General features: G+C 42.8%; 1 protein-coding gene across 6 annotated transcripts in view; it reads right to left on the minus strand.

Annotated features, from left to right (window-relative positions):
* The window catches only part of LOC114487191 (DNA repair protein RAD51 homolog 2-like), a 90,179-nt gene that overhangs the window by 38,283 nt on the left and 28,575 nt on the right, over positions 1 to 23,321 (minus strand). For 5 of the 6 annotated variants that reach the window (XR_003682032.1, XR_008618691.1, XR_003682033.1 and 2 more), the window contains one exon: positions 12,146 to 12,249. Coding sequence is in view for 1 of the 6 variants with exons in the window: in XM_028496060.2 (XP_028351861.2) it covers positions 12,146 to 12,249 (104 nt within the window). In the remaining 5 variants the exon portion in view is untranslated. Of the gene's footprint in view, positions 1 to 9,597; positions 9,699 to 12,145; positions 12,250 to 23,321 lie in introns of those variants that run through there. The other variant, XR_003682035.2, reaches the window with a different exon arrangement.

Consider the following 23,321-nt stretch of genomic DNA (forward strand, 5'->3'; position numbering starts at 1 on the left):
ATTTTAAGCTGTAATGTATACCATTTCTTAACTGAGGAAAAATATTAGATTTTTAGGAGAGGAAAAAAGTGACCAAGACTTCACAGATGCTATGGCCGGCGCTCAGCCAACTTGTCTCAGTGGGTTTTCTTTGAAAATACCTGGCCTTTGGACAACCACAACATGTAATGAGACCCCCTATGCACAGGGGTCCTAGAGACAAATGAAGAGATGTCTGCTGTTTAATAGGTTAGAGGCTGGCTCCTAGGCAGGACTAGCCTTTTGCAGGGATCAAATGCTGACACGCTTTTAGCAGAGGCAGTCACAGGGATCTCGGAACACGTCTAATGGGAAAAGGGGGAAAGAGGGGTAAAAAAAGGTAAGGTTAGTTCCAGAATGGAGCCCCAAGTAGAAAATGGAGGTCAGTCACTAAGAAGAGCCTAACATTCCATTTAAAAAAAAAAAAAAAAAAAGGTTCTGATGAACCCAGGGGCAGGACAAGAATAAAGATGCAGACGTAGAGAATGGACTTGAGGATATGGGGAGGGGGAAGGGTAAGCTGGGACGAAGTGAGAGAGTGGCATGGACATATATACACTACCGAATGTAAAATAGATAGCTAGTGGGAAGCAGCCGATATATGTGTACATGTGGCTGATTCACTTTGTTGTGCAGTGGAGACTGGCACAGCATTGTGGGGTAATTATACTCCAATAAAGATGTTAAAAAAAAAAGAAGAGCCTAACATTCCAATGCATGGCCAGTACAAGACTCTATGTCTGCAGAGAATACTGTCTAAATAGCTACAAACAAGAGAGAACAGCGTGGTATGAGCACAGCTGTCAAAGGGGTGAGGCCACATTGGATCTATTGAACTTGTATTTTAAGGAGGCACCTGTAAGAGAACACAGAACTGCCAGAGCATTCCCATTTCACTGGACAGTGACTGAATCTTCCTCAGGGTGCTGGGATAAAACTTCCAGAGAAGAACTGACAACTCAGGAAGGATTTAAAAGGTAAACCATGGCACTGACTACTCTGTGGGGAAAGTGACTTTGCAAGGAAAGCGTAAAGAGGCAGGGATGGCTTATATGTCATTCTGCATCATCCATGAGGGAAGGGATGTCTCCCCACCACCGTACCTCTTAGCCTACAGGTTCTCACTGGAGGAGACCATGAACAGGTAGGCACAGATCTGCCCCCACTGTGGGCGAGAATCCACAGAGACTATCTCTTTCTGCTTTGATGATACATGGCAGAACACTGAAGCCAAATCGGAACGTGGAAAAGACCCTGGCTGGAAAGGCCAGAACTCGGAAGTTGAGAGAGCAAGGGCCAGGATGCCCCCTGAATGGATGGCGAGATTCAGAGGACCATGTCCCATGGAGCTCATTCTTCCTCAAGGGTGTTCTGTTGCCACCCAGAGCCACACTGTCATAGGAAATAACTAATGATTATTTAACAGAGATAGACAAAGCTCTCTTAAGACAATGACTCATTTCACTCTTTGAAGGGAGCATTCTACCTGATACAACCATTGAAGGTGGCCACACCCCAGTGGCTGAATGGAGAAATGTTCAGCAATTAATTCCAAGCAGTGCGTGTGAATAATCTTACATTAACATGGGGCTCAGGACAGGATAATGGTTAAGAACAGAGGCATGTAGGGAAAAGAGTGTATGTGTATGGGGGGACCCCCTTAGAAACTACGTGATTCAGAGCAGTTTTGAAAAGCTCTGTAAACCTCAATATGCTCATCTTTAAAGTGTACCTAGTAGCACATCTCTCACGGGGTAGTTGGGAGGCTTGAACAAGAAAATGCCCACCAAGCATTTAGGACAGTAACTAGCACAAAGGAAACTCTCAATAAATGGTCGAGTAGACCGAGCAAAGCAACCCGAAAGCCAGGGCTGTGGAGACTTTGGGTGATTTGTGCATCCCTTCCAGAGACACCAGATGCCTCCATTCTAACTTTTAGAGGTGTTTATTGATGTGCCTCTTTCCGGAAGCCTGACACTCAGAGAATTCTGTTACTTCGAGTCATGGATCATAATCCCTGCTCAGCTTCTCATTGCCAAGTCTGAGTCGAGGATTCAGCAAGTAGGCAGTGGGCAGGGCCACTGTAGCTTGGCTCTACAAAGGTGTTCTCAAAATCATAGTCCCTTTGGTAGCAATAAAACAAGGGTCCAAGACTCAAGCACACATGTTCTTTGTCCTAGATGCCAGAACTCTTAAGCACTGCCAAGCCAAGAAGTGAAATTTGCAGAAAGAGACCCTCTGTGGAAAAAAATCTCTGCTTCAGGCGTTTGAACTGGAAGGCAGTTGCCAGGAGCCATTGACTGATTTAAAAATCCAGGGAAGGGTGACTGGAGGGTGGGTTTGGAGAGAGGAGCAACAAGCTAAGAGGAAGGTTGAGGGAAGGAAGGAATCAGCATGTCAACTGTATGGTGACTGAAAATCCCAAATCACCTGGATCAGCAGACATCAGGAAAGCTCAATGAGTTATATTGCAGCTGACAACCAACCATGCATCAGATAATGTTTAGCATAGCATAAAATGTTACGGTAACACAACTGGACTTACATATATTCAAACCAAATGCTACAGACATATTTGATGCATTTTCCCTCACACCTCCATCATGTAAATCCTTTGCTTCCCATGCCCCTACACCTAATGTCATAAGCCATTGAGATTTTGGAAGGGCCTGAACCCCACCCCGGGCACTGTTCCAATTAGGCTGAAATGCAAACCAGTACTGTACCAGGCTGCGACCCTCACAGCCACAGCTGACCCCAGGGAGAGAAGCAGAGGCCACAGGCCCAGGCTGTGCACCACCCCAGGCAGGCACACTCCCCCGTCCATAGCAACCAGACAACAAAGTCTCCAAGTTGGACCTGCTTAGGCCACGTATGTGACAAGCTGTGCTTTTCAAATCATATACACAGACAGGGCAGGCAGCATTCTGAATCAGTCATGTGCCAGGAGTCACAAGCCAAATAATGGCAAGAGCATGAGTAAACAGCAAGAAGCAGCCCATCATCTCCTTCCTAATGTCCCTGCGCCAGAGTGAGAAGTGCTGTTCTAATATGTAATTCAGTAAGCTTTGGAGGTAAGCTAAATGACATTCGAGATCCAGTCGTCCTCATGGAAAAACCAGAGAGAAAGATAATAAGGACCATTCGTTGTAAGCCAAAAGAATCATCACTAAGTCAAGGCTGCGTTTTCTAGCATCTCACTTTATTCCTAAATTTAAAATAAATCCCTACATCTCAGAGAACATGGTATAGCCAAAAACAAAAACACTTAAGCTCCGGAGTTACACGAACTTGGTTTCAAATCTCAATACTACTACCGGATACACAGTATTTATCCTCTTAGCCCAGTTTTTCTGTTGATAAAAAGGTAGATGATGAGATCGATGCTAAAGGGCTGTCGCGGGGGTTAATGGAAAAATGCACCTGGAGTTATCAAATATGACACCCACAAAGGTAGGTACTCAGTAAAGGCTAATAACCCCCTTCCGTTCCTGGAAATTAAAGAGGCTTTAAATTAGTGTTGCCTGGAGCACTAGAACGGAGAAAGGATGTTCTTCAATACCAAACAGTGGGACTCCAAGATGGCAGAAAATGGGTCTCCCCAGGGGCTACCTCCTGCCTCCTTTCCTCTCTCTGTCCCACTCTGACTGTTCAAACTAAAGATGCAAAGACTAAAAAATATAACTACAAAGCTTCTCCCATGCTAAGAAGACCAGACACACGAAAGACCAGAGAACTCCAGTTCTCTCAAACCATTGCACACCTTTAGCCTACAAAGATAGGCAACAGGAAGCTCAAGATCTTAAGGGTGACCCTCTCTGAGCACAAATGACAGTTGCAGGAGAGGGGCAATGAGAGAAGCCAGTCTTGTTTGCAGGATTGTCTGTAAGTCATTCCACTGGGAAGTCCGTGCTCATGGTGAAGTTCAACTTGGAAAAAGTCACTTACTCACATGTCTGGGCCCAGGAATTTAAAATGCTGACTTTTATCTGGTAATTCATTGCAATGTGGGGTGGAATGGTGCCTTTCAAAAATATTTGTCTGCAGAGTTCTGTAGAACCTTTTTATGAACCACTGAAAGTCAGGGGGAATATAAATATCACATTGCCTGCAAACCTAGTAATTTGCCTGGGTCGGGGACTTTTTTGCCCAGAGTTTTCCTACTAAAAGTCAGCAAAGTGAAAATAGCAACAGATTAGAAGTTGGGAGAATTTAATTCCAGTTCCATTTCTACAGCGTAGTAGTTGTGTGACCCTGAATAAGTCACCCCTAATTGCTCACTCACCCCCCGGGGAAGGGAGTAGAAAAGAGTGTAGGTCTGAGGACCACCCCCCCCGTGAGAACCACTGGAAGTGCTTACCCTCCCTGAGTGGTCACCGGGGGCGGGGCCTGGGAATCTTCATTGTTAACAAACACCTGGGATTCTTAAATTCACTGTAGTTGACAATCACTGGCTAAGATGATCCCTAGAGGGCATCTCAGGTGGGACACTGTCATATTCTAAATGCTTTCGTTCTAGTGAAAGTGCTGGTTCACTTGTAAATCAGTTTGTAGTTTATGTAGATATTGAATCTTTCTCTCCCCTTCGCTTTTCCTAACCAAAGATGTTGCCTCGTTTCCTTCTCACTCATAGCTAACCAACCAAGGCTAAAATACAACATCCTGTGCAACCTTCATTTTCAAATGAGCCAAATAAATGTCAGCATCCTTGATTTCCAGGTCACTGCCTTGTCCAAGAGATCTTGTAGCTGTTTCCTATGTTGTTCCTATGTTTCCTTTGTCCCTAGCCTGACAATGAGGTCTTCAGTTTGGCTCCAAAGCCCTGCGTCTCTTCTACTTACTACAACAGCTGAGATTTCTCTAGAAATCTCTCATTCACCTATTTGCCCTGGTTTACTTAGCAAGTTAGAACTGAGAGAGTCACTGAATAAGGAGATTTGGTACCAGACAGTGTGTAAAAATAAAACTAGTCAGAGCTGGAGGAGAATGACGGAGGTGACAAAATACCTGTGAAAGGAGTGGCTCATCACAGGGGAAGTCACCTAAACACTCAGCGACTGGACCGCCCATCCAGCCCCTGGCCGTCAGAGACTGTGATCCTCAAAGAGAGGAATGAGGACATGTTCTAAGTCTTCCATAAAAACAAATGTATTCAATTTACAGCAGTATTCTTTATTCACAGACACATCTTTTCTACTTTTTGGTGTTAAATTACCTTTTCCTTTTCGAAATGGTGGTAACAATTAATTTTGCAACCCTAATTGATTAAAAAAAAAAGACATTTAAAACTCTATGGTGGTTCCCCAACCCTTGCTTTGGTTTGATTTTTATTTTTTACTGACCTCACGTGGCTCAAAATCTCCTAGGAACATGGGCTCTCTCTCTCAGTAGAGGTACGTGGTCTATCACAGCCAAAACATCTGAAAGGGGCACCCCCATCAGAAGCATGGGGGCAGTTGTACCCCTGCATTTTTAACTGTCAATTTCCAATGGAACCTCTTCAAGGGAAAGTTTTCTCTACTTGACCCCATTCAGAAGTAGTGATTTTTGGAGCGCACTGACTTTTTTCAAAGGGAGCCCCATGGAGTTTGGGTGTTTTTTTTGTGTTGTTTTTTTTTTTTTTTTTTTGCAAGTGGTGGGAAAGATATTGATATTTTTATTTCGAACGTGGAGATAGAAACAGGAAGTGTGCACTTAGGTATGTGAGTTACCCTTTCTCCATCAGAGCCTGTCTTTCTGCTCTGTGAGTCTTAGTTCACTGTATTCATTTGCTGTCACTGCATACTTTCAGGTGGAATTTCCTCACATTTTAATACACTTACCTGGTGACCTGAAAAAAGAATCCCTTTAGAAGTCCCCCTTTTGGGTTCCCCTTTTATACATTCTCCCAGTCTCTCAATACCTGTTAGAGCACTTCTGATATGTAGGCAGCAGGTTAGATTTCACACTTGAGCAGCTCCGAAAAGGGAGGGAACATTTATACCCAAGGCAATGTACTTGGCTGGGATTCTCTGTTCCCTTTGCTATTGCTGCAGATATTTATGCTTAAAAAGAAACTTCTCCCACCCTGGCAGCACAGCCAAACTTCTCCTCTGGCTGGATCAAGTCACCAAGAAAAAAAAAGTCTCTTTGCCTAAGACAAGCAGGTGAGCTGGGGCAGAAAACAAGGGAACAAACATGATGAATGCCCTGGAACCATTTTACAAAGGTAGAGGGGTACATAAAACTATGACTTACATCACATCATCTCCAAGGTCGGTCTTTGTTTCAGTGAATATGGATATATGTTTGACACTCCTGTCCCAAATCTGCCCTTCAGCTTATCTGGGAGAAAAGATTTATCATCTTTTCTTTAGTTATTCAGTCCTTCATTAAGCCTTTCCAACCACAGAGAGGAGAACTTAAGACCTGTGGAAGACAGCAGCAAAGATTTCTTATCCTTCCCCTAGGCCAAAGTCCCTAGGCTGTGTTCCCTGAAAGCAGCTGCAGAAGCCCTCCCTCGCTCTGCCTCGGTCTGTGTTTAGGCCTCTGGCTTGCTTACACAAAGGAATTCCAACTAGGATTTCAAGGGAAGCCTGGTTCCTACTCTCCCACAGCTCCCAGCAGTCTGGTTCTACCAAAAGATATTCCTATATTCAATATTCTTACAGTATTTCTGTAGAAATATCTGCTTGAATTACAAGGTTTGATGCTAACCTTTTAAAAATGACAATTACTAATACTTTAAAGGAACTCTGACACTGCAAAACTCAAATCCTATGGGGAAGAGTGATTCTAAATAAGCAGTATGTCCTTCTTCCTCAAGACTGGGTTTCACGTATGGATGCAAGGAGTTTGTTTCTGCTTTCTTTTTCGTTTTCAAAAGACATGCATTGAATGCGTAAGTGTCAAGCATTTGCCTTGCCTTTGAGGGTACACAGCTAAGATTCAGTCACAGCCTTCAAGGGGCCCACGATTCAGGATTCACAAATGCAAGACTAGAGACAGGTACTAGATTCAACCGTGGGCAAGACTGAAGGAAGAGGGGCTGATTAGGGCTGCAGTATTACAGACTCAAACACCATCACAATAGTCACAGTGATGGTATTTGAGTCTTTTAATACACAAAATGGACACTGAGCAAAGAATTACATTATCAGAAAGGAAACGCTATATACCTCCAAGATGCAAAACAACCTGGGACTTTGAGAAAAGCCTGAGAATTCAAGTAAGAATCAAGAGTTTGAGTAACAGCATTGGTCTTGTCAACAATTTACTGGGTACTTTAGGCTCTTCCCTCCAGTGTTCTGTAATTTCAGGGTACCTTCGAAGTAGAAGATGAAAATATTATTATAAAGTCCATTTAAATAAACCTCCTATATGAAAAAGTCACCTCTTTCCAATTTGTTGAAATAAGAGAGTCATAATATTTATTTCATCAAGGGGGTGTGAAGCTTAGTTGGGATTAATTTACTTCTTTACTCCTTCCAGGGCACTTAAAAATTTATATAATCCCATATGTGGTTTGTACAAACAGACTTCATGAGGATCTGATGAGAAATAGTATGAATATTTCATCAAGTTTTTTTCATCATTCTTTCAAGTATAACCACCCTCATTCTAACTTTTCCAGTCCCTCATTACAAGGCACCTGGTTACTGTGAGAGCCGCCCAAGGGAGTCATCAGCCAATCCACTCTGCGTGCTGCTGCCTCATTCATCCCCACAGAACCTTCCTTTGCTGTAGCACCCGTCCCCTCCTCTACGCTCACTGGATGCTTGACGCTGGTACAGCATGTACTCTTCACATGTTTATCTATTTCCCCAGGTACACAGTGAACAACTACAGGACATCAACTTATGCTTGGAATCTCTAGCATCTTACGTAGTAAATGGCAGAGAAGAGCTGATTAAATAAAGGTTCGTCAAATTAATGCATACACAAACCCTCTGCTCTGGATAGGAGGCAAACCCCAGCCTGTGTCTTCTGAACATGCGACTTGCCCTCCTGTTTCTCTTCTTCTGCCGTTCATCCTCACCCCCACATCTTCCCTGTCCTTTCTCAATCACCTAGTTTGATTTATTTAAGGTAAGAGGTTTTCAACCTTGGCTGCACAGCAGAATCACTGAGGGGAGCTTTATAAATAAAATGAACACTGACTCCTGGACCCACCAGCAGAGATTTGGATTTACTTGGTTGGGGTGCGGCCCTGGTGTTGGTATTTTGTAAATGCCCCTGTGGTGAGTGCGAAGTGCAGCCAGGCTTGAGAAACTATGATTTAAAGTGATATTCGGGGCTTCCCTGGTGGCACAGTGGTTAAGAACCCACCTGCCAATGCAGGAGACACGGGTTCGAGCCCTGGTCCAGGAAGATCCCACATGCCGCAGAGCAACTAAGCCCGCGAGCCACAACTACTGAGCTCGCGTGCCACAACTACTGAAGCCCGTGCGCCTAGAGCCCGTGCTCCGCAACAAGAGAAGCCACCGTAATGAGAAGCCCTCACAGTGCAACAAAGAGTAGCCACCGCTCGTCGCAACTAGAGAAAACCCGTGCACAGCAACGAAGACTCGACGCAGCCACAAATAAATTTATTTTTAAAAAATAAATAAATAAGTGATACTCAAGTCCCACCTTCTCCTGAAAAGATGAATGTGCCTCTGATGAGTTTACCTTCCTCTGGCTTCAACGCAGTTACTGTTTTAAACACTTATTAGATCACAAATCAATCACTGCCTGTGACGGTATCTCAGTATGAGTTTGCTCTTTAAATCACACACCGCATTTTGGTTCATCTCCCGTACCAGACCAGAAGAACCCTGAAGGCAGGAACTGTGCCTTCTACTTCTTTGCATCCCCACGCCATGCACGTGGTGGACCAAAACATACTTTTGATCATTAAAAACAAAACCAAAACCAAAACCAAAAAACTGAAAACAAAACAAAACCAAACAACCCAGAATACCTAGTAGAGGCCATTTCAATTCTAAGGACATGTTTTTGGTAAGAATAAAAATGCTGCAAAAAGGGTGGGGCAGGATTGAAGCAGAGGAGGGAAAGAGTAAATAAAAGTCAAATGGAAAAAAAGCTAAATTAGTCCAAAAGAAAATGTTTCCCAGCTTCTTAAGAGGATTTTTTTGCAACCCCGAAGCAGAATAAACAAGAAAATTAACTTGGCTAGTGCCCTGATAAGGAGATTTCTTTCTTGGTTATATAATTTTACAAAGTTTCCAGGGTGTAAAGAAAATAATCACCCAGGGAGGACTCCTTACCTTGGACTATACAATTCAGCTCTCGGGTTAATCGGCTCGAAGATCTGCTCAGCTTGACCTGACCCCCTTCCAGCCCTGTGGTCTCAGACTAAGCCTCACATGCAAAAACCCTGTTGTAGAGCTCAGTGTCATAGAAAGGGGATAAAACATAATCCTTACTCCATAACCTTGATCTTTTGGTGTAGTGGCCTCTGCCTGTGCATGAAAGAAAAAAAGCTATCCTGGTTATCTTCCTCAAGTGGCTGGTGTTCCATGGGTCTGCCCACCCTAGAATGATCTAGGCAAACTCTCCTACTAAATTGTGTTTAAAGGAAATATTTGGTGCAATTACCTTAAAGGGTAGCTTTAAAGTCTTGTTCTGTGCCCATATCCCAGAAAAGATTTATCTTCATATGGCTTCTCTACTTGATCATGAAGTAAGACCACAGGAAGGGCTCACTGAATCATCAGGTACACCCTCTGCTAAGTTGAGATAAGGTCATCAGATAGAGATGTGTTTTCTATATCAGGGGTCCCAAATCCCTGGGCCACGGACTGGTACCGGTCCGCAGCCTGTTAGGAACCGGGCCGCACAGCAGGAGGTGAGCAGCGGGCAAGCGAGCAAAGCTTCACCTGCCACTCCCCATCGCTCCCCATTGCTTGCATTACTACCCGACGCATCCTCCACCTCACCCCCAGTCCGTGGAAAGACTGTGTTCCAATAAACTGGTCCCTGGTGCCAAAAAGGTTGGGGACCACTGTTATATATCAACATTTATCCTAGTTGTTGAGCCACAAAGTTAAAAACTGGTCCCAAAAGGCATGTACATTTCTATAGATTAATTAAATGTATGTTCTTTTGCCTGGGGTGGCCATTTTAACACTGGTCATATTTTACTTTAATTTCTAATTATTGTTTGAAAACATGATTCAAAGACATTTAACTCTGCTCTTGATTGATTAGTAATGATAGTAACAAGTTGTCCTTTGTAGATTAAGATAACACTGCTGACCCATCTAACAGGATATGAGCTGATAGACTGTCACTGACCTATCCATGCTTTGCTCCCTGTTCTTCTTATGTCTAGTGGTCTGCATTTGACCTTATGAGCCAAGAACCAAGAGCCACCAAAATCCTCCAGTCACCAAAGGCACACAAAATAATAGCATGTGTCCTACCAGCTACTTCTTGTTGACACTGACAAAATGGAAATCACTGGTTAATTTACTAAAGCAAAAGGAAAAGAAAAATGTGACTCTTTTTATTTACTAATAAATGCTAACTTCTTTATTTACTGATAAATGCTAACAAGAATCAGTAAAACTAGGATCTGGGAACCTGGAATCCATGGTACCATAGATAATAAACTGAATCATCAAATCAGTGTGTACCGTCTAAAATCAAAAACAGAGATAAACTACGAGTTTTCAAGGCATAGGGTTAAGGATCCATGAAAATGAATGAATTCACAAGGAATTCTGCTTCCTCAAATTAGAGTTTAGGTGGTAGTGCTTGACAATCCTTAATGATACCCCTGATAGCTGCAAACAGGATTTATTTAACATGATTTATAACTTAAGGTACAAACCAAAGGTCACTAGGTTCTACAGGAACACTTCTGAATGTGTTCCACTGAAAGAGAAGTGATGGATTTAGAACCCAGGACATTTAAATCATCAGGGAAAAGGTATCACTGAGGTAATGAGCACGCCAGGGCCTGAAAACTCAAGAATGTTCCCCTAAGTGAAAACAAGCAGCTCTATCTTCTCAGAACATGGCTGACTCAGTCATCAAGCTGGAATGTTATTTACACAGTCAAAGCAAACTAAGAAGAATCCTCTGGTCTGTAACCAAGGGCACTCAGAAAGTTATGTCTGCAACAAGCAAAGTTTTTGATGATTCCTGACTCCTTGAAAAAGAGCCACTTTACCTAATGCAGGTAAATGTTAACAACTCCCTTCCTACCACTTTCCCCAGAAAGGACCACCAGCATGATATTTCACGCCTCTTTAATTAATAACTTGGATTTGTTATATATTTAGCAAGATGGGCAAGTCTGGCTTTTGAATTCTGTCCCATCTAACAAATCAGAATAATCACCCTGTCTTCTTCTTCCTCCCACTTGCAGGACAGGTCGTGATGGAACCTGGTCCACACAGCAGGATAAAGTTGAGGTTAGACGTCAGGAAAAATAAACTTCCTAATTATGAAACATTTTACCAAAGGGGTCAGACTGTGGTGTTCCTTTCTTTGGGGTGGGAGGGGAGATCAAGAAAGATGTAGAACGTAACCTTTCCAGATGGAAGGGGGGAATTCTCACTTGAGTCTAGGATAGACAACATAAAGAGACAGCTCTGAGAGTCATTATCCTTTTGATAATCTCTGGCATCATTCAGTACTTTAATCTACTGGTTTATAAGTTAATGCAAAAGTACCCAGGATCTGGGAAGAGTTTATCCACTTAGCAGGGTCTGTGTGGCCTAATTATTTCAAAACATACTAACCTCAAGAGAAGGCACCATCATTATTTAATTTGTACACAAATTATCTAGCCCTCAACAAATATCAGCTAAGAGAAATGATCATTCATTCACCCTTTAGAGGTAGAGAGTTTGAGATCCCTAGGGGTGTGGACCTTGGTCACTTACAAGCTATTGGCAAACATCGGGGGCAAGCTAACTCTCTGTTTTTATATTTTTTTCCCTGTGAGTGACTTGTCTCCCCACTTTATTAGAACTGCTATTGAGGTAGGCAGGGAGGCTGGTTTCCTTACCCACCCTCTGACAGTGTTGGCCCAGGACAGACAGCGTGGCCAGTGCTTTCAGAGATGAACACTCAGATTGCTGGTATATCTTGTTCCCTGACCTTGACAGTCAGAGAACATTGTCAAAGCACTCACCTGTCTTCTCTCTGAACCAAGGTACTGGAGAATCAGCCGGGTGTTCACACTGTGACTCCAGGTGTTTCCTAGTGCAGCTGTCACACAGCTGGATCCAGAAATGCCTGAAACGAAACAGGGCAAAACCGTGATTACGGACACCCTATCATGTCATGGTGTTTCACATGAACAAAAGTCCATTGCTCATTGCTCAGAGAGTACTCGGGAGCCCAGGTCGTTACCACAAAAGTTGATGAAGGAGAGAAGGAAGAGAGCGGTTAAGGAATATGAGACTAAAAAGAAAAGCCAGCATGGGTTTCCTTCAGCCTCAATGAAAGTAACCACCACTGAGCTCAGAGATAACATAGTTCTATATCAATAAGAGGTTGCATTGCAAGGAAGCTTGGAGCCATTGCTAATAATAAATCAAGCCACTCAACATCCATGGCAGAAAAGCATAACCTTACTACATAGAATAAGAGCCAGTTATGAAATAGTCTTAGTTTAATAGAGTTGTTAAGACTTTTTCAGCTTGATAAGAGTCTTAATTCAATTTTCCTTATCAATATGGAAATGGTGGCATATGTATATAAAATTCCTATGCCTTTCCAACCGCAGAAGGTACACGCACCCAGAAGAGGAATCTGGAAGATCTCACCATTTCATATCTAATCTGTATTAGACATTCTTATCCCAAGAGAAACATTCTTTTACTTTCTAAGACTTTCCTATAAGGGGGAGGATCTGAAGTAAACTTTATCTGAGTTTCTAGTCTACACCAAGTTGTACTTCAGCTACTCTCTGACATCTCCAGAGCTTCACTGATCTCTCTTGACATCACCAGGAGGAGCCCATTCCTGCACTCCTCCTCTTCTTCTGCGTTAGAGGCAGGCTCGCAAGTCCCACCACTTAGAAGCCAGCCCCCACTATCATATGTAGAGGTCTCCTCCAAACTCCTGTGCTCACTTTGGCCCTGGGCCATGAGATGAGTCTTAGCCTAAGGGGGCAGGGTGGGATTTGTAGTCTGCCTTGTATCCTCAAGATGCCATCTCTTTCCAATGAGGAGACCAAGTACCAAAAGGCTGAAGTCCACTGAATCAGCTAAAACAAAACGAGGGCTTGAGTTTCTCATTTGTTGCCTGCTCAGGGCATCATCTGATATTCACCCCTCTGTGTGGAATAGGAATTCCTCTTTTCTGGGTCAGCATCTTTCAGGGGGGCCTCCCAGCTCTGCATGGTCTTAAGTTCCTGGGATCAAATAGAGCAACAGATGAATGGAGTTCTGTGGTTCTAGGCTGGAGGTGACTCTGTGGGTCATGTCTAGGTGGGAGTGCTATGGCATCTAGAGGGTAGAGGCCAGGGATGCCGCTAAACATCCTATGATGCACAGGCCAGTCCACACAACAAAGAATTATCCAGCCCCAGACAAAATAGTGCCGATGGTGAGAACCCATGGGATAGCAAAAAACAACCATATGTTTTCTCTGGTTCAAGCAGGTATGGGAACGAACTGGATGGCAACAACATCCAGGGCCTCAGCAAACCTGGGGATTTCAGAGTGAGGGAGAATTCAGCGAAGGAAAGAATAAAATTTAGGCTGACCTTGGCTCATCACGCACACAATTCAAAACACACACGAATTAATTTGACAACATATAATCTAGACTGTGCTGATCTGATCACACTGCTCCCCTAAAATCCTTCCACAGTCCTTGTACCTGAGGATAAAATACTAACTTCTGAACCAGGTGTTCTGAACGCTTTGTCATCTGCATCTGCATCTGTCTCTGGCGCCATTTCTCTCAATGGATGGTCCTGTAACCTCCTGACTTCTCTGTCCCCATCCTCCTTGACCTGATAAAGCTTCCCCCTCTTCCGGCATCCAATGTACTGGCTTCTTCTGCTCCTCCTTGTATCAACCATGTTGAGTGTTCCTTTTCCTTCGCCGCTTTTCTTCTCCCTCTCCCCTTAGGTGTGGGTGGACCTCAGGGAGCTGGCCATGGCCACTTTTTTCCCTAACACCCAGCTGCCTTCAGTGCCTGGGAAGGTAATGTACATTAATAAAGAGGCCAGGTGTCTTCATCTTAACACGTAGAAAGTCTTCACTACCACAAACAGATGTACTCTCTTCCATTTTTCTTGAAATACATGACCCTCTCAGTCTGTCTTTCATTTCCCCCTTTTTGATAGAGACACATAACAGAAAAGTATTTTCTGCTTTAAGAAAACCAACACTGCAAGGGCAGTGGCCACTGATGTTCCTTTTTCTTGCATTTTTACCAAACAGCTTTTTTTTTTTTTTTTTTTTTTCGGTACGCAGGCCTCTCACTGCTGTGGCCTCTCCCGCTGCGGAGCACAGGCTCCGGACGCGCAGGCTCAGCGGCCATGGCTCACGGGCCCAGCCGCTCCGCGGCATGTGGGATCTTCCCGGACCGGGGCACGAACCCGTGTCCCCTGCATCGGCAGGCGGACTCTCAACCACTGAGCCACCAGGGAAGCCCCTACCAAACAGCTTTGTCGAGATAATTCACATGTTGTACAATCCAGCCATTTAAAGTGTACAGTTCAATGGTTTTTACTATATTCAGAGTTGATCAACCATCACTACAATCAACTCTGGAACATTTCATCACCCCCCAAGACACTCCATATCCCTTAGCCATAAGCCTCCAGGTCCTCTTTCCTGCCCTGCAGCCCTAGGCAATCATTAATCCACTTTTTGTCTAAATAGGAAGTGTTAGGAGATGACGGGGAGTAGTGGAGACTGTGGTGAATTAGACAATTCACCCATGATCTCACGGGGACAGCCCCTGTTCAGCTCCAGCTGTTGTTGTCACATGGCAATATGAGTTCACGGTTAGCCACATCTTTTGAACTTTTAATTTTTAAAATCAACACTTTAAGTACAATCTTCTGATTGGAAAATGTTGGCTTATTTAAAAAAATTTTTTAAACACATTAATAAACATGCTGATGAGCCACATATGACTCATTCTCACCAAGCTTGCAACGTCTGCTCCATATGGCATGTCCTCACTGTTGACAAGGATGACACCCCCAGGTGGATGATTTCTAAGCCTTTGTCTCAACCTCCCACCTAACCTCAGCACCTGTCCCCCATTTTTAACCACGAGATCTTCCTGCCTGACATAATGAATTTGGGCACCATAAACTCAGTATCTTCAAATTGAGCTCATCCCTTCCTGTATAAACTTACTCCTCCTTCTTTGGCCTTCCAGTTAATCTGGCTTGAAACCTCAATTCCATTTAAAAATTTCTCCCTCTCCTGTGCTTCTCAATTCCAAGAAACTGTGAAGACGGATTGATTTCACTGTAAAGTCTCACTTACATCCATTCATCCCACCCCAACCTAGATCAGACCCACATTAGCTTTCCCCTGGGGATGGCTGCTGTCACTTTCTCGCTGCTCTCCGTGCTCCTGTCAGTTTCTCCCTAGGAAAGCATCCCCTATTCTACTGCCCGATTAATCTCGCCAAGCACACATCTAAGCGTGCTGCCCTGCCACTTATGATCAGCATGCTCAAAAACTTTTGGCGGCTCCCAAGTGCCTTTAAAGAGTTCTAAATTCCTAAGATTGGCATTCTTGCAGCTGTGCCCGACCTGCCTCTCCACACCTCTTCCCTCCATCCCACTTCATAAAGACTCTGCCCCAATTTAATCACTCCTTCCTCGTGCCGCCTCCACACCTGAATGCCTCTATGCCCATGCACTGTCTTCAATACCACTTCTGACACGCCACCTCCCTGATCATCACAGAAATAATGCCTTCCTCCTCCAAACGCCCATAATACTGAGTTCACTCTCTCACATTACTGCCATTTTTTATCCTGTGGTATATTACTTGCATGCTTTTCTGACCACCCCTAATGTATATTTTAAGAGGGCCAAATCCATGTCTGATTTATGGTAGTATGCCTGAATCACGAAGTCTGAGACCCAGAGGATGCTTCAGAAATAGTGGTTAAATAGTCAATAAGTTATTCTTACTAAACTTTGAACCATGGTATATATTTGTTTTAGCAGCAGATTTACATCCTTAATTCTACCTTGCTTAAGCCAAAATTGATTTACATTTTTCAAGCAAACTCTAGAAACTTGCTGCTTTGATGCCCACTAAGTGATAGCATGAAGTGAGCCTGAGTTTGAAAGTTTGCCAAGAAAGAGCTACATGTGAATAATTAGGAGCTGCTAATTAGTTAAGCACTCAAAAAAAAATTTGTGGTGATACGACTGTAGGTGCACTTCCCAGGCCTAGGAGATGTTTATAGGGGTCAGAGCCACAGTTGACCAATAGTGGCTATTTAAAGAATTCCATGTGCCTGAAACCAATGAAAACAGTATTAAAAAAAGTACCCACATGCTTGGCTGCTTGTCAGACAGGTAAGCTGGGGTTCTTAACCAAGGGCCATGAGTGAAAATAACCAGGGAAAAGTTTTCAATGGAAACCTTAAGTGGGCAAGCTTGAGGAGATATATCTTCAGGAGTGCTTACAAACGTTAAGCCACCACCAGAGCAATAACAGCAGGGCCTTGAAAGTTAAATGATAAGGAAAAACAATATTTTTAAAGTGCTATAAGCTTGGCACTAGGTAAGCCCTTTAAATAAGGAGGGCTTACATCTTATTTGAGCTTCATATCTTAGGTACATCTTTTTTGATCCTCACAACCACCCTATGAGGTAGGTGATATCATCATCCCTATTGACAGACCAAGGCTATAAGAGATTAAGTAATTCTCCCAAGGTCACATGGTAGGTTAATGATAGAGCAAGGATTTGAAACCAGTCTGAGTCTTTTTTTTTTTGAAGTATAGTTGGTTTACAATGTTGTGTTAGTTTCAGGTGTACAGCAAGTGATTCAGTTATATATGTGTGTGTGTGTGTGTGTGTGTGTGTGTGTGTGTGTGTGTGTGTATTCTTTTTCAGATTCTTTTCCCTTATAGGTTATTACAAAATATTGAGTAGTGTTCCCTATGCTATACAGGTGCTTGTTGGTTATCTATTTTATATATAGTAGCATGTATATGACTGGGTCTTTTTATTTTATTTTTTTTTTTTTTTGCCGTACGCGGGCCTCTGACTGCCGTGGCCTCTCCCGTTGCGGAGCACAGGCTCCGGATGCGCAGGCTCAGCGGCCATGGCTCACGGGCCCAGCCGCTCCGCGGCATGTGGGATCTTCCCGGACCGGGGCACGAACCCGTGTCCCCTGCATCGGCAGGCGGATTCTCAACCACTGCGCCACCAGGGAAGCCCTATGACTGGGTCTTAACCACTACTCCAATTAGCCTTCTCCAGGCTCATTATGTCAAGTAGCTGGCTACTCTGCCAAGCCGGGGGTGGGAGTGGGGAGGGGTGGGTGGCTGGGAAGGGCCTGAAGAGCCCAGAGGCCCATCTCTGGGAAGACACTGATGGAAGTATGTTGTGAGCATCTTATCAACTCATCTGAACTCTGTGTGTCATTCAGGCTCTACACTCGGCTTCCTTTGTTCTGATATACAGTGATAACCCAGGGCAAGGGGTTTCCAGAAAGACGATGCATGCTCTGGCTTGGCAAGTTATTTAACCTCGCTCAACTGGCCCAGCCACTGGATTCATGCAAATCAGATGGCCTGAAACTGACCCTCTCTGGTTGGAGGCTTAAAAAAATCTGGGCAGGATTGAAAAATATTTTCACTTAATAGGGCTTTGAATATGGAAAAACAATTGAATGGTGGTTATAGGTGGTGGGATGGCTTGAGAAAGGGAAGTGGGGAAGCTGTCAGTTACTATAAATTTGTAACTTTATTTTCAACTAGAAAACTCAGTGGTCCCTAATGTCTTTTGACTTTTAAGCATTCCTATGTGAGGCTGGCATAAAAGATCATTAATGCTGTTTATGGGAAATTTAAGGTAGAAGGAATCTGCTTACTGGCTTTGCAGGAAAGGTGATTTCCTGCCCAATGACCTAATTGGTCAAGAAATAGATAAGTGAATCTTTTCTATGCTCATTTTAAGCAGAAGGAATAAAAATTGGGGCATTCTCTCCCTCTCTCCTTTTTGATGACTGTGATATTTAGATCTGCCAAGGCAGTATGACTTCATTGTACTGGAATTTGGTTGATTCCAATACAAATTAAAAAAATCAAGTAAGTGAACTGGGTTTTGAAAATATTTTCAATATTGGGGATTTTTCATTGTCACGGGATTGAGCTTGTAGAATTACCTGCTTAAGCCACAGAGAGAAAATCTAATTTACTTACACTGAAGTCAGGTCTCTCTAAAAAAGACAGGGAGAATATTCATACTCTACTCTCTCAGGGACCCTTTTAAGTAAGTCAAAGCATGTTCTCTTTCTGTAATTGCTTACCCATCTGTAAAATATGAATAATAATTCTTGCCTCCAGGCAACCAAAGGTTCTTGGTGACCCTTAGATGAAGATACTTATGATATGTATGAATGACAGGAACAATCATGATCAAACACTGAAGAGGAAATTCTAGGGAGAAAAAAAGTTTAATCATCGCCTACATTTCTTTATTCTTCTAGTAATGAGGCAGGCTAGTAAAGCTTAGGAATGAAGTGGTTAAAACAACACGATTTGGATTCTGGAATATCTTTCATGACTACTATCTTTAGATCCAATTCCCTACTCCTTCGGAGTGGGAGTTGGTTATGAAGACAAATTTCTACAAGGCAAGAAGCTCTCTCTCTGCTCTGTACACAGGGCGTAGTTCTTGTGCAATCAGACTGGAGGAGGATAATCAGGTTGCTATGTAGCCTTGATTTCCAAAAAGGTAATGGGCCTCTGGTACCAACCAGTGTCAGTATTCAGAAGGGGGCTGTTGGGGAGCTTTCAGTGAGGAACCGCCTTCCCTGAAAACATTTCAATTTATGACTCCTGTGCTAACAAGCATTTCTGGGAGGTCAAATAGAATCTCCAGTACATAACATAAAAGTGTGCCCTGCAGCAAAAGGGTCAACTTTAAAAGACTAGACGTTTCCATGTTAAAAAAAAAAAAAAAGTGTAAACAAAGCAGTGATTCCCAGAATAGGAACAGAGGGGAAGGAGAAGTTCATGGCTTAAGCGGGCTGGATATTCTGGACATTCAGTCCCTCCTGCCCCTTTAGATGAAAGACAACTTATTGAGACTAGAAAGAGGAAATTTTAAAAAACGAAAAAGAATTAAAATACTTACAAATGATTTCAGTACTGAAATAAGTTCGGGGAAAGGGACGGTATGTTACCATTGGAGTTGACATTCTCCTTCTGATCTCTCATCCTGACATCCTGAAGCGTGTTCTATACAATGCATGATAGCATATGGCCAGCTGCTGGATGGAAGACAGGCCCCTGGAGCTCTATTTCTGACTTAGCTGTGTGCTTTTAATGAGACCAGGTGGGATAAGAGAGTGATGTAACAAAGAACATCAGAGCAGGCCTTGGTAACGACCAGTTACTTCAGTTCTCTGAGCCTCAGTTTCCTCATCCATGACCAGAAGGGGTTGTTCAAAATTATCTCAAAAGTTCCCACCTTTTCTAAAAACTTTGAATCTATGGTATTTTAATGATAAGAAATTAGTTCCTCATTCTGGACCTCACTTTTTCCAGGAAGTTTGAGAATGCTCTACTCCACGTGCTGTCTTTGAAGGTCTGTGCCCTTACCCAGCACCCATTTAAGCCTGAAGAGAGTGCAGACGTGGGGTCCTTTTCCTAAGAGCAGATTTCTCTCCAAACTAGGGATGTTCTTAGCCAATCCTACCTCCTAAAACCTTCTGATGGGTAAACATGAGTTGGCCAGTGGCCAAGTCCCAGCAAACACAACTTCATAAGAACAAAGCTTAAAGATGGGAGTCTGAGTGAAAAAGTAGGGATTAGAAAGGGATTATCATTCATTAAATTCAGTTTCTCCTGTTTAAAACCAGGCCCATGGAAGTTGCTGAGCTTCAGCGTACTGTTTGTTTGGTTGTTGTTGGGTCATTCGTTTGAACTGAGGAAGTGACTGAGAGTCTTGTTTAGCCCCAATAGAAAGATGAAGTAGGGAAATATTTAGGTCTGCTTTTCCCCAAGTTTCTCAAGGTAGCCTAAGTTACTTCTGCTGGTGCATCATCAGCTCTTTTTCTATTTGATGCGGAAAGCCAGAATTTCAGCGACCCACATTGAACAGGCTGACAATCAAAAGGGAGGAAGACTGCCAAGGAGAGGGTATTCGAGAATAAGGATTCAAGATGACCTACAAGCTCCATGAGGCCACAGAGCAAAGGTATCATATAAAAGTGATTGAGACAGGCTCAGACATCTATCCACCAGCAAAATTAATTTCCTTGGGGGCCTGTGCTTCACTAACTGAACCTGTGAAACAGCTGTATTGAGCATGTACTCCACTTCCTTGGGTCTTTAAAATTGACAATGGTCTGTAGGTCAAGTTCCAACGGAAGTGATATTTCTGACCTAGCTCTATAAATAGAGCACTGGAAAAAACACATCAGCTGCAAATGGCCCAGCGACCACACGCTATCTATTAAGTAAGTAACCACAGTATCTGTGCTGCCATTTTAGATGAGAAAAAAATTTCTCTTGTTATTTATAATCTTCTGAGCCTTGAGATTCTCAAAATACTTTAAAGCTATTAGTCTTCTTTTAGATTTACAAATAAAGGATCTGAGGCATAAAACCACACAATAACTGCCTCAACAGTATCTGTCCACTGAGGAAGGCCTTTGGCCTGAGTAAAGAACAAGGCTGCTTCACTGTGGGAAAGCACAAGATTTCATTCCCAATGTCTCTTGGCTACAGGTGAAAGAGGTGATTGCAGTCCAGTCTTTCCTTGCACAGCACACTCAGGCTGGTTCAAGTTTCAATAAAACTCATTACTGAGGAAGGTGAGAAATGTGAAGAAGGCAAGAAAAGGTGGGGTGATCAGAACCTTTGGAATGCAAGAGTTAGAGATGGAGTAATCCTCCACAGCAGAAGGTAGAAATAGAGTTAAGCTAAGCACTAGGATAAAGACTGGCTATGCATCAGCACAAACGACTCAAACAACTCCACTGGTTTTTGTGTGGGGAGAAAATACTTTAAATTTCCCATAGTCTCAGAGTGGACATGTAGGTTATCATCCAACCAGGACGCTTTGAAAATAAAGCAGGCACATTTTAATAAGTATATTGGGATAACAAAGATAAATTGGGACTGTTCTGGGTAAGCCAAGATGTATGGTCACCCTACTGCGATATCTTGTGGGAAATGTCCAGAAATCGGGATGAGGATGCTCACGTTACAAAAAACTCATCATTCTGGAACCCATCTCATTTACCAACCAAAGTTCTCTAGGGGCTACTGCATAGGACTTCTTGGCTATGTTTGCAGTGACAATTGTGAAGGTCCTTAAAGACAGCTAGGAAAACATAGGTTTGAGTAGAACAGAACCAGGGTGTCTGAATAGAAAGGAGCAATCTCCCCCCACCCAGCTCAGCTTCCAACATTGCCCAGGAGGCCAGGCCCCTGAACCCTTTCTCCAATAACACAGCTTTCCTCTTGCTATCCTCCATTTAAGGAAAAAAAAAAAAAAAAAAAATCCTCAACTGTGGCCTGTAGCTAGGTCTCCTGACCCTTTGAAAAGAACTCTTTAATTAAAAATAAATTCACTCACTAGAGAAAACACATACTATCCTTAAGTAAATGCTGGCAAAATAAAACAAAGAAAATAAAAACCCAAACATTTAAGAAAAGCTGAGGCATTTTCTTTTTAATTTAGGCTTCATTCAGTGTAAGCCAGGAGATGCTTATGTGAAATGGGTTTTCTTCCACAACAATGTGTCTTACCTGCTTGCTGTAAATATGTGAATTCCTAAAATCATGCCAATCAGCCATCTTGGTATGAGCTTTGCTTTTCTACTCTCATTGTAGAATCTGAGAATACCCGAGCTGGATTCTAGTAAGTCTTGTGTATTATATCTGGTCATCATCTCATTTTTTTGACCATTTGATTTTTTTTTTTTTTTCAGGTGACTTTTTTTTTCCTGGCTGAAGCAGAAGGAATACAGCCAACTTAGCCTGATTTCAGATTGTTTATAGTCACCCTCAGATGTGTGCATTGCCTTTGGAGAAAGCTAGGAAGGGTAAAAAGTGGCATTTTCTTTTTTTGACATTGGCATTTACATATTCTTTAAACTGTTTTTATTTATTACCTTATTTATTTTGTTTGTTTTTAAAGTGGCATATCTTTTATCGGTCACCCTTCCCGGGGAAATTTAAACTACAGTGAAGTAATATTTGGTAGCTTTACATAGCCATGGAATTAGTCTGGACAATGAATAAGCCAGGTGACAGCCCATTTGACTAAAAACCAGAGGGACACACTAACAGTCACAGGGTTTGCCTTTGGGAAATCAGCTTCCAAGGCAAACCCAGGACCAGGAGGCAGGCGCCTTTCCCAAGGCCTCAACTGATGCAGAATCCGGACCAGATAAGTCTGATTTTGCTTCAGGCTGACACTGGATCACTGGCTCTTTGCAAGTAATAAGGACAGAGGGGGGAAAAGAAATGCCGTTGTTTATCAGGAAATATGTGCTTGAAAAACATTTCTGTGAAAACAGCAGTGGCTTAAAAAAAATCATTAATGCAGAAAGACATTTCAACTAAATACAATGTCTAATCCTGGCCTGGATCTTGGATCAGGAAAAAAAAAAAATTGCCATAAAGGACATTATTAGGACACCTGGCAAAGTTTGAATATGGCTGGTATATTAGATAATGGTATTATATCAACATTAATTTCCTGGGTGAGATCATTATATTGTGGTTATGTCAGAGAAGTTCTTGTTCTTAGGAGATAAGTGCTGAAGTATTTGGAAATGAAGGGTCACGATGTTTAAACTTACTCTCAAATGGTTCAGCAAAGATAACAATAATAAATTAATATTATAAAAAATAAATTGACAACAATAATATGAGAGAGACCAAACAAATGTGGCAAAATGTTAACAATCTAGGGGAAGGGTATGTAGGAGTTCATTGTACTTTCCTTCGAACTTTTCTGTAGGTTTGAACTCTTTTTCTACAAAAAAAAAAAAAAAAAGAGAGAGAAACGAAAGAAAGAAAAAAATATTAGTGTGAAAATACAGGTTGGCCAACCCTAAGAGATGACTTGGGCCAGTGATATAGAATCAGGACACAGGACTGGCTGGAGAAAGAACTAGGGC

Source organism: Physeter macrocephalus, chromosome 11, assembly GCF_002837175.3.
Source record: "Physeter macrocephalus isolate SW-GA chromosome 11, ASM283717v5, whole genome shotgun sequence".
NCBI lineage: Eukaryota > Metazoa > Chordata > Mammalia > Artiodactyla > Physeteridae > Physeter > Physeter macrocephalus.